The 11772-nt window shown below is 45.1% G+C and overlaps 1 protein-coding gene across 1 annotated transcript in view; it reads right to left on the reverse strand.

The window, feature by feature from the left end:
* Positions 1 to 11772, reverse strand: part of LOC115324963 (piwi-like protein 1) — a 48429-nt gene that overhangs the window by 22669 nt on the left and 13988 nt on the right. Inside the window, exons 8-13 of the mRNA XM_040222929.3 lie at positions 11409 to 11522; positions 8792 to 8980; positions 8121 to 8199; positions 4138 to 4233; positions 3380 to 3520; positions 2783 to 2896 (exon numbers count right to left, since the gene is read on the reverse strand). Coding sequence (XP_040078863.2) covers positions 2783 to 2896; positions 3380 to 3520; positions 4138 to 4233; positions 8121 to 8199; positions 8792 to 8980; positions 11409 to 11522 — 733 coding nt within the window. The remainder of the gene's footprint in view (positions 1 to 2782; positions 2897 to 3379; positions 3521 to 4137; positions 4234 to 8120; positions 8200 to 8791; positions 8981 to 11408; positions 11523 to 11772) is intronic.

Consider the following 11772-nt stretch of genomic DNA (forward strand, 5'->3'; position numbering starts at 1 on the left):
TTAGAAATACCCGCGAGGGGGCGCTTGCTTTTTTACAAAAATATTTTCGAGATATTTGAAAATTTTTCAGCGTCCTACATATAGGACACTAGGCATATATGGGTTAATTTAAATGCGATACCTCAAACAACTTAGACGAAAATAAATATCAAGTTTAGGTTATAATTGCATGCAGATACATGTTTGGACATTTCTTCGAAACTCACGTTGAATAACAATAATCACATCTTAAGACGGCACTTACCTAGGCTATACATAGATCATTCTTAAAAGAAGTATAACATATCTACCATAAATAGCTCCGGCTGCAGCGTGCTTCAAATCTGGCACAAGCGATAATCGTCAAAAACCCGTCGTCCTTCCTCGCCCCTTCGGGGATTTATTTCTTTAAACCTAAGCATGCCAGAACATTTGTCTTTCGTAAGGAACGCCAGCACCGCGTGTAAAAGTTCGAGAAAAAAAAAATTACGAATGTACCCCACTACTTGAAATCAAATGAAACCGTCCGCCGGTCTTTCAAAGTTCGACGAACGTCGAACTTTTACCCTAAAAGTTCGAAGTTCGTCGAGCTTCTGACTTTTCAGAATCCGAAAGTTCGAAACTTTTCGAATTCTCTTGATAAATAAGTTCGAAAGTTCGAAATTCATCGAATTTTTTGGTCAGTCAAGTTCGAAAGTTCGACAAGCATCGAACCTCGCAGCGCAATAAATTCGAAAGTTAGAAAAAGATCGAATTTTTTAGCGTAGTAAGTTCGACGGTTCGAAAAGCGTCGAACTTCTTAGCTTAACAAGTTCGAAAATTCAACCTCCGTCGAATTTTACGATATAGACAATTCGAAAAATCGAAATCTTTCGAACTGCTCGATTCGATCATCGAAACTTCGATTCGAAAAAAGTTCGCGGCATCCCTAAATCTGATGCAAGAAAAACATGTTAGGTGGCGCAAATCGCTGTCCAACTGCCGACATGCATCCATTCCTCCGTCCATCTATCCTGTTTTAGAGACCCTAGATTTAAAAAGGGAGCAAGCAAACCTGAAACCACAGAGATGACTCCTGCGTAGATTGGTCGTAAGTGCGCATGTACTGCGTTGTCGCGTGGAAAGAAGGCAAGCGCGAGCTAACAGAAGAGCGACGACACCTGCACGATCGACGCTTTAGTCACCTTGTCACAGTTTGTAATTCAAACGCGGCTATCAAACGGTTGGAAACCCTCTTAAATATAGGCACACTATTCTTCCGTTCCATTCCGAATCGGAATTTGCAGTTCCAAAAGAACGACAACGACAAATCGGCTGGTTTCATTGGTGTGGTTAACGTGGTATTCTTTTTGTGATCTTGCAGCCGCTGATTTCTGTGAATGTGGCAGTGTGTTCTACATCGGCGCTTCAATTTAAAATGAGGGGCTTTACTCGTGAAAAAAATTAGGCATGGCGCGGATTCCCAGCCTCCCAACAATTCCTCTCTGGAAGCGGCACAAATGGGATGTTTCGGTTGTGATTCAAGGCTAGATTGTGTCACGGTGATGAGTAAATCTATGTGCTATAAAGTTTGTGGCGTTCGTTACTTTTCTTTTTTCTAACCTGCGAGTTAAGGTTTTTGTGGAATGGTAGGACCAACAGGTGTAATTTGCATCGTCTGTTCACGGAGTTAACATCAGGAGAAAAAACGCCTTTTTAGTCAGCTACGCGCCGACTGTGCATCTTTGGCCGAATATATTAATATTACAGTGACCGAATACTAGGAATTCGATTTGCAAATCAAATTATTCGGGAACTTGCTATTCGATTTAAATTCGTATATTCGAGTATGCACACACCACTAGTTAATACGCCTTCCACAGGCACATCATATTTTTTTTTTATTACATTTTAAAACCTTTTTTTTACATTATACCAACCTCAGTTTCTTTTCAAAGAACTAATTGGTCACATTTTGACGTGTCATATTTCTGCATACGCAAATTAGAAAAATAAAAGCGGTTGCAAGGATCCTTTGAAAATTGCTGCTTTTCCCGCGTTCAGGAAAGAGTTAAGACACCTCCAGAGCTGTCATAGGATTCCATCGTAACTCATAATTTCATTTCTTGAATATGAATTGTCCTTGCGTTTTGTCGTATGCACATTTCTGGCGTAAGATTGTTCTGTGAATTTAGACTCTTACCTCTTTATTTATTTTTCCTTACAGGTACGGAGACGTTTCTTAAGTATTTAAATTACACGGGGGTTCCCTGGGGAGAGGTAGGATCCCCATACCTGTCTTGCTTTTTTAAACTAAAGCCTCGATAAACCTCAATTTTTCATCGGACACTGCAAATGGACACCGCTCTTGTCTGTTTACTTCCTCGTCCTTGTATTTTTTGCACTTCTTTAGGGGACTGCAAATGGATAGGGAAAAACACAGAATTTGTGGGAAAAGATAAATCCTGAGGAAACTCTCCCCAAATTAGAGGGAAGATAAACCCGAAAACATCGAACCCTGCATGTAACAAATCGCAGGGGAAAACATTACAGACAGTTGCGTATGGAAGAGGCAAAGTCCGGTTAGATGCGAACTGGTCAAATTTGCTCGGAAGGACATCCCCACAAAATCATTTGAGCCTGCCCTTGCGCAGAGCTTAGCTATAAGCCAAGGAGGGGTGATTTGACGTTGGTACCTTTGACCTTTACGCAAGAGGGCATGTTGCAAAAATCAGCTAGATGATTTGCAACTCCTACCACTGCTGCAAATTGGCACGGGGACCCGCAGACCCCACAAAACGAAAGAATGCAAGGGGACCCTCACCGGTCGGATGACGCTGTCTTGGGAGAGCAGGCGTCCCCAGTCGGCAGTGCCGTTATGTTGGTAGGACTTCTTGCTCATCATGACCTTCTCTTCCGGCAGGATCCTCCCATCGAGCTGAGAGAAACGCACAGTACAATGAGCCACGGCACCAACGAGACCCTCCAAAGCAGACGTTCTCAAACTTTTCAGTCTCGAGGAATACCAGTCTCTCTAGCCCCCCCCCACCCCGTCTCCCTAGCTGAGACGACCCTTCCCATCTCTGCACTGATGCAGTGAAACAGTGGGGAAGTCTACGGACATTATAAACAGTAACACACTTTACTAGGAAATTTTTGGGGCATAACTGTGTCAATTCAAGGCCCCGGCGCCCCGGCCCCCCACCCCCCAAAAAAAAGTGCCTAATCGTTAAATATTTTATTTAGGGATAGGAACACCACAGAGATTAGGGAGCTCAAAGGAGCCCTCGAGGGAATTCTAAAGACCCCAGTTTGAGAGCCCCTTCTCCGGAGCAACCTCACAAAGAGTCAACAGAAACGGAAGGGTTCGGGGTCGGCAAGAGTCCGACGGTGCCACGGAAGGGATGCCAGGAGTGCTTACGGTCACAGCCCCGGCCTGCAACCTGACGCCCCAGTCATTGAGAACCTTCATGGCCTCCGGGCAGGCCTGCACGTTCTTCACAAACTGCTGGAGGGCCAGCTGTCTCTGGTTCGGGTTGACCCTGGTGTGGCCCGCAATGTCCTTTGGGGGGAGAGCAAGGAACGAAAGATGAAACAAATGTTTAGAGAAAGTGGGGCAATGCATAAAACAAAAGAGGAACATGAAGCACAATATATGAAGGACGAGTATCACTGCTAATTCTGCACAATGGATACATATCCGAATCTCCCCAATTTTTTTTTACAAAGTTCTGCATCAACAGTTTAGCAAACAGGAAATGTGCCTCAATGCAAACAAAAAACTACCTCGACATGAGCGGACGCACGTGGCAAAGATAATGTGCAATTAAATATTCCGATTTTATCTCCAAAACTTTACGACAATGCTCTACCATCTATACGTTTTCCTTCTTAGTAGCAGACACATAAGGAAATACCCCATTCCTTCAATACCAAGAAACAAAAGATAGACACAGAGCTTGAAAATAGTATACTAGAGTGTTTGGTGTTTGGCACGTGGTCATGCACCAGTGAATGGATGTATCTTTCAAAATAGCGTTTAAAGAGTAAGAACACTTCACTTCGGGGCAGGGACAACGGAGGATATTTGAGAACTTGGGTAACCCCTGGGATCATAGGTACCCAGTTTGAGAACTCACAGCCCAGAGGGTCGAGTCTCAACAGGTCCTGTGGACTGACCTTCATGATCCTGAAGTCGCTGCGCATCTCGTCCGTGAGGCCGGTCAGAACGCACAGCTCGGGCACAAGGCACACCAGGCGGGGCTCCTCCCCTTCCTGAAAAACAACCGCAACAACAGTTGCATGTCTGAATGCAAAATATGTTTTATGGGGGGGGGGGGGGGGGGGGGGGGGGGGTTTATGGGAAAATTGTTATGAACAAGCATCATGAACAAAGTGATGACACGCTGGCAGCTATTATATATAAAGCTATATTTAAAGTTCGAGCCCCGGTGGGGTGGCAGTCGGATGCTATAGTTACTGAGCTACTAACTCAGCTGATCTGGAAGAATGGTTTTATTTGGATGCAAACGTGCCGGCGACAGCGGCAGCCACTCTCACTGGCAGTAAGTAAATAAAAGTAATACAATAAGTAAGAAATATAATAAATAAATAAAATAAAAAGAATGAATAAATGAAATGCAAAAAATAGATGATAAAAAGAATGAAATTTAACACAAACCACACAAGCAGTGTGGTTTATCTGGGACATATTCTGCACTGCCTGGTCTTTGTCACCATGATTAAGCCTGTATTTCTATAATTTACCAAAATGTCTGACTGGAGAGCCCTCTTGAGAAACCAGTTCGAACTAGACTGTCTACCAAAAGGAAGCAGAGTCATAGAGCCCTGCGCGGATAACAGTTCGATCATCCGCATCCGCAGACTTCATATCCGCGTCCTAATTGCATCCTTAAATAATTGTGTCCGCATCCAAACCGCAGCCGCAAAATTCAGAGCCACATCTATGTCTCATTCCGCGCATATAATAAAATCATTCATTAAAAAAAAATTTCGAAAAGGCATATTGATGATGATGCTGTCTGCCTACTTTTCCACAAAGAACTCTTTGTGCAAGAACACTGTGAAAATCATTTTATCGTATTGTTTATCATATTTATATGAGAAGCAATCATCCTTCCAGGGACATTTCACATCGTTGGAAAGATGCTCGCAGTTATGAGATCGTCTTGGGAGTCCGTGGCATTGACACTGTCCAGTAGGTGCGTTTAAAGGAAGGAAATTTATATTTATTTTCCTTTTTGCTTTGTGAAACCCACTTTAAGCAGGAGCATATTTTATGAACATGAAAACTGACAAATGACAGACTATTAACATTGTGTCATTTTTTTTAGGCCAAACAATAAAAAGTGGGAGGAGAGGCGCATACCCGCCACAGCAAAATACTTGTTTTATATGTGGTAAGGCGCAAGTACACCACTGGGAAAATATCACAATATTCAATAATAGAAACACCTCCTATCCAATACAGTTTTAAACACAAACCCTCACCTGCATGCTCGGAACCATATACTTAAGACAACTTAGTGCCAACTGTCAAAAAACAGAAAACGCAAACCCACACGCAGCGTTTTGCTTGTCGAGGTTGCTGTGTAGAAGAAACAGAATATTGTCAACATGGACGGATTCAGACTGTTTCGCCTTTCTTAAATTAATACTTGCTAATAAGAAGTCTCCCTCTGTTGATGCACTTGATGCTACTGCAGTGGCGTACACGAACTGCGCTACAGGGATGAGGTGCGGAAACTCGAGCTGGCGCAAGTTCCACCACTGCAGAAGATCGAATTCAGTCTCTTTGATCTACTTGTAGGCGAAGAGGCCACTTGCAGGTTTCTTATATTTTCTTGCGGCTTGTAGGGTTTGGGTTCTCCTTGCACAAAGAATGTTTTCTGCTCTTTCCCTGCCAAACAAGAACACGCTTCCCGAGACAACTGACAGTTCTGCATTTGTTTTTTCTAGTGAGAGTATTTTTGGCGAGATAGAACTGTCTAAAGCGATCCTTGGTAAGAATCGAGTCTTTTTTGACATAAAGAACAATTTTCTCCCAATTGGCACCTTTTATCAGAGAGTAGTTTGCCCCCGTAATACATTTGATGATGCACTTCATAGTATCGCTCACTTATTCACTCTATAGACCCTTTTCACAAGGGCGCCGCCATCTTGAATTGTCGTCACTTCCAGTATGGGCAAAAACATTGTTCCGCCATCACCACGCCAGTACAAGACATTTAGGATATCAGCGTAACCGTCACTCATTCTTGTTTCCCTCCCCTCTATTTGTTTACTATATACCGGCTAAAATGTTTTATTATTTTTTTAAGTCACCCATACCTGGTCCCCAGCCTATTAAGTGGCTGGGAACGAGAGTACACAAAAAAGGTAGATAGACTGTACGGTCGCATACGTTAATGGGCCGCCTCGGCAAAATTGGATCCGTACCAGCGGATATTCGCATCTAATCCGCATCTGAAGCCCCTGCTATCTGCATCCGATTCGCAAACCACCAAATCTGATTCATTTTTATCCGAATCTGCCAGTTTACTGTGGATATCCACGGATATGCAGGGCTCTAGTCATGGTTTTCCTAACCTGTCTCAATCTCTCATAACTAAGTCTAGTGCACTAATCTCGGCCCATCAGCAAGATCCCCAAAAATACAGCTTTAAAGCGGTCAATGGCAAAAAAGTAGTAAAATAAAAATCAGAATGTGCAAACCTTCTTTTTTATCCGAATATTTTCCATCATTTTCTCCTACTGGCTCAGTAGGAGAAAGGGATGGGTAATATTCTCGTAAAAGATAAGAATCAAGCTTTCCCTCTCGCAAACCTAACAAGAACATGAACAATATACAACACTCCCCAACTAAAAACGCCGCCACTTACCAACTACCATATCTACACATTGATTCAATGTACACGATTGTGCATTGTTACACAATGTATTTACACATTGTACTTCAGCAAGAAAACAAAACAAAAAAACTTTAGGGTCGCAGTTTACGGCAAACAGGTGAGAGCGCAGCAAAGCGTCTTTCAAAAGCACGGCCTTCAGCGTGCGCTCTATGCCTTCCGGCGTGCTTTGGCTGGGCATGCACGTGCAAGGTGCACGAGATGCTGAAGCGTTATTGAAGCTGCGAAGCTCGTATTGAAGCAAGACAACTGAAGCTGCTTCCTGCTATTCTCTGTACTAGTGCTGTCATTCCCGTCTTCATCACTGCTACGTTCCTAATGCACGTTGGCGGCGGCGACGAGGAAAATCTCATAATTTGCGGGTTGTGCACCTTCCCCGCGTGCTCGGTGATCGCGTCGCAGGTAGGGACTGATCGCGCACTTCCGAGACGTACGATGCAAACCCGGCCTCTGACTCAGGAAGGCATTCGGATCTATTCAGATTTTGGACCGTGGAAGCCTCTTCGTTTTCCATCACAGTTAAGATGCTGCGCCGTTGCAGACACCACTGGAACACCACCTGCTTCGACGGGTCAATCTCGGGTCCAGCGGTGCAGCTGTTGGTAGCTTTCGAATGAAGAATGGCAGTAAACGAACACTGAGAACCTTAACTCCTCGGACCGCTCGTGTCGATACAGGGAAACTCAGCTAACACTCCAGTGCAGTCGCACGACCACGACAGTCAATGAAACGACGTGCAACCAGGCATCGTGCGAAAAAAAGCAGCTGGGAGTGAGTCCGTTCCAGCGGCCGTTCCAGAGCGGCTCTAAAATCAAGTGCCGCCACCCCCAAGACTCGAGCGCACCATTCACAGCTGTACATTGGACGTGATTTGCGAATTGCCCTCAATAATACTCGTTCGCGTGGATAAAAGAAAAATAAAAGTAACTTGTTAAATGAGTGCACAGGATGGCGCAATGCTACGGGTACCACCGACTGAGTTCATAAAAAGCTGAGGTGTTCTTGATACTGCAATTGTTTCATTTATGTTAGTATTGGAATGCTTTGGTTCGATAAGTTGACTTGAGTTTCCCTGTTTCAAAAATTGAAAAATGGATCGACCTACAGTCGTGTAAATAAATAAGTAAGAAGTGGTTATTTATGGCAGATACATTAACCTGAGATGATCTAGCATTGAAAACAGTGTAGATCGAAACACAAATAACAGTACATGTAAACACAATCGAAACTCACCGGGGCATCCCTCCTGGGCTTGTCCCTGTGAAGCAGCAGGGGCTGTTCTGTGTCCTGAATGTCGATGTTGTAGATGCGCCTACCAGGAATAACGATGGGACGAATCAATACCCATCGCTCGGCCTCCAAAGTGTGCAAATTTTAACCGAGGCATGATTAGGTCGATGCTACTGACCCGAATCGTACGGCGGATAGCTACCGCAGCTAACCGCTCGCAGCAATCAGTCACGACAAACTTCACAATAAAATGCTCGGCATAAAAAAAAATTTCAGACTGTGCTTTGATCAATCAATCAAGCAGTCATGCAAATTTGTATTTTATGAAAAACGCAGCTAAAGCTCCATTCGATATCCGTCATCAAGACGCAGGCTGACGCTGCGCCTCTCCAAAACTTTGGCTGTCATTCATTTTTTTTGTTTTTGCGAAGATACCGAGAATGCCCAGACTGAGGCGAGGGAGACCTACAAGCAGACTTATGATGTATCGTGAATGCACGGAGCCTGCAACCAGGTACAGTTGGTTCGCGGCACAAAAATTTGGCGGCTGGTCAACTGAGCCAACTCTCCTAGCTTCCACCGTGCTAGACAAGAGCGTGAAAAAGACGCTCATAAAATCACAGCGTCGGTAAGAACAAAATTCTGCGTTTAGAAATGAGCCGTCTCGTACGCACTTGTAATAGTCCATGTAAGCAATCTCCTCGCCAGTGTGGTAGGTGAAGGTGCTGGTGGGCTTCAGGTCCCAGCTGATGTCGTCCACCCGGTAGGTCTTGTTGTTGTAGCGGGTCAGCACGATGTTGCCCACGATGGCCTGCAGCGCCTTGGTCTTGTACTCCTGGCGGTAGGCGTTGAACACGTCATACCTGCACAACAAGACCGAAACAGGCTTTCCTCAACGAATGCGTGCTTCTGGGTCCACGCAACAAACAAAAATGGCATAATAACAGGGTTCGACGGGAATGTTACAGATTTTGTTTTGATCCATTACGTTGTGGTCTAGTTTTGCGAGATCCTGGAATTTGTTTGTTTTACGAGCGCTTAAAAAATGACTGCCGAGGACGGCAGCAGTGAGGTGTGATCAGGGTTCTCCCCAGGAACTTTTGTAAGGGTGGACATAATTACCACGCGAGCAGCGGAAAGGGGAGGAGAGAGGGGGGTGGGGGGTAGTTTGCAATGCGGCATGATCTGGCTTGCCGATATAACACACTGTGCGTAGGCCCTCTAACTTTGCAGATCTGTGAGTGGTGCTATGCCGCAGTGATAAAGGAAGAACCAAAAGGCCTTGGAAAAAATAAAGAAGCGGGGAAGGAAAGGCGGGGAGCGAGCGAAGAGGCGAAGATAAAGCAAGCCACAGCGCAGGCAAGCATTGAGCAGTAAAAGAAAAGCCCTCTCGACTTCCTGCTCTCTGCCACTCACCGCGTGCAGAAAGAACTGCTGCGCGGTGCGCGTTTGTCGAGTCTGTTTATTCGTGTTCTCCTCAGCCAAACCAACCCCCCCCCCCCCCCCCCCCCCCCCCCCCACCCTTCCCGCAGGGCCGGCGGGTAGGCGGCGCTCTGCGGCTCCGCTCTCCTTGTTTGAAAGGGTGGCGGCAGTCAGGCCTGCTGAGTATGACGGCCTGCAGCAATGTGCACGGGCAAAATCACATTGTCATCCTATGGCACAATCGAGCGGTGGGCGGACAGTCAGTGCAATGGGCGGTCAGTCGGAGTGGTGGGCGGCAAAGCCACTGCCGCCCACCGTGGGGAGGACCCTGGGTATGATGATCTAAGTCAGCAGGATTGAGAATCATTAATTATGCCAACCGGCAGCCCATAGATTAACAAAACTGAAAAAGAAATGGAGGTTCAAAGGCAGGTGATTGGGTAGATGCCTTTAAAAAAAATAACAGCGGTCCCAGTTTTTTTTTTTGGTTCTTTTTTTTTTACGTTATTTTATTTAAGTAGGGAGAGTGAGCGATTTCTTTCAGAAAAGTCAAGCCCAAAAGACATCGCAAGTTCACTTGAAATGGACACATCACATTCCGAAATGTTGCCTGTAAAGCGCAGTTCACACTCTTGCGACCGAGAGACCGAGAGAGACAAGAGCGATTTTTAAGCCTTTTGCAACTTCTTAGGACCGAAAGCGCTGCAGCGGAGCTGGTCCTAAGAGATCGCAAGAGGCTTAAAAACCGGTCTGGTGTCTCTCGGTCTTACTTGGTCGCAAGAGTGTGTGAACGGGCCTGAACTCATTTTCTAAACTTTCCAACAGTCCCAGTTTTAGCAAAATTCCCCGACAAATGCAAAACGAGACTAACGACCACAATAGCTTGATGAACTTGGGAATGGTGAAGCCAAATACCAATTAGAATCTTATCTGCTGACTTAATCGGTATTCTTGCACTAATGCTTGACTGGCCGGTAATGCCCCAGCGATATCTTCTACATATTAATCCAATTTAGGAAGTCTTCAAAGTTACCATGGAATAGAAAAGGGTCACCCACTAATATAAAAAAAGAAGCACTGCAAGGTGAAAAGACTCTATTAAGATTGAAAGGTGGGCTAGTTGGCACATCAATGGACGCAAGCGCCGAAGAAACGGGGACTAAGACGCAGACAGATGTGGCGCACCATAACTGAAGGTTTATTGAAAGAAAACATACAATACCGCCTATCCAGCTGCTCGCATAGAGAGAAAAACTATAACTGAAGGTTTATTGAAAGAAAACATACAATTAATACCGCCTATCCAGCTGCTCGCATAGAGAGAAAAACTATAACTGAAGGTTTATTGAAAGAAAACATACAATTAATACCGCCTATCCAGCTGCTCGCATAGAGAGAAAAACTATCTGCAAGGTGTGGTGACGGTGCACTGACACACATGCTCTCGCCTTGCCATCTAATGCAAAAGGCCTCAAAAATTTTTTGAACGGCTTTGTCTGCGTGACTTGCAAGAACTGTTGTTCTTTCCAATTCCGGGTCGCATGGGCACCTATTGCAGTGCACTCCAAGATTGCCCTACGAGAACTGCCAAATCATGCATGTTTTCTCACCCTCTTGTTGATGCATCTGCCTGTCTGCCCAACATACAATTTGCCACAACTCATGGGAATGTTGTACACCACAGATACTACACACCCCATCAAATGCTTTGCATGCTTCTTGTGGCAGCTTGGCATCTCCTATCTCTTTATTTATTTTTGCAGATTGATTAGACAGTTTATTTGGGGTAGAAAATTCAAGCGGCGTAGGCGTGGAATCTTTCATTGAGCTGCTGAGAGAGAGTACAACACATTTCTGCCAACCACTCACAGGACATCCCTGGCAGTAACAGTGCGCAGGACCCTGAAGGAAGCGTCGCAGTTCAAGAGCAGGCCACCCTCGAACTCTCCCACCGACTGGACGTAACCAGGCCATACCTCCAACCTGGTAGGAAAAGAATTACAAAAGTGAAGGTTGTGCAAGTTCAGCGAGACTCCTTGGCACAGACCACATTCGACGTTATAACAAACGCCCGCTTAGATGTTGTTAGACTTCTAGTGAACCTTGCCACGGGCGAGCTTTAGCTATGCACAGTGAGGCACAAACTTAGCAACAGTAAAGCCCGATATAGTGAAGCAAACTGAAAAAAAACTCATCTTACTATAGACGCTCCACTGTTACACAATTCAAAACA

Source organism: Ixodes scapularis, unplaced genomic scaffold (assembly GCF_016920785.2).
Source record: "Ixodes scapularis isolate PalLabHiFi unplaced genomic scaffold, ASM1692078v2 PGA_scaffold3__209_contigs__length_174095766, whole genome shotgun sequence".
NCBI classification, from domain to species: Eukaryota; Metazoa; Arthropoda; class Arachnida; order Ixodida; family Ixodidae; genus Ixodes; species Ixodes scapularis.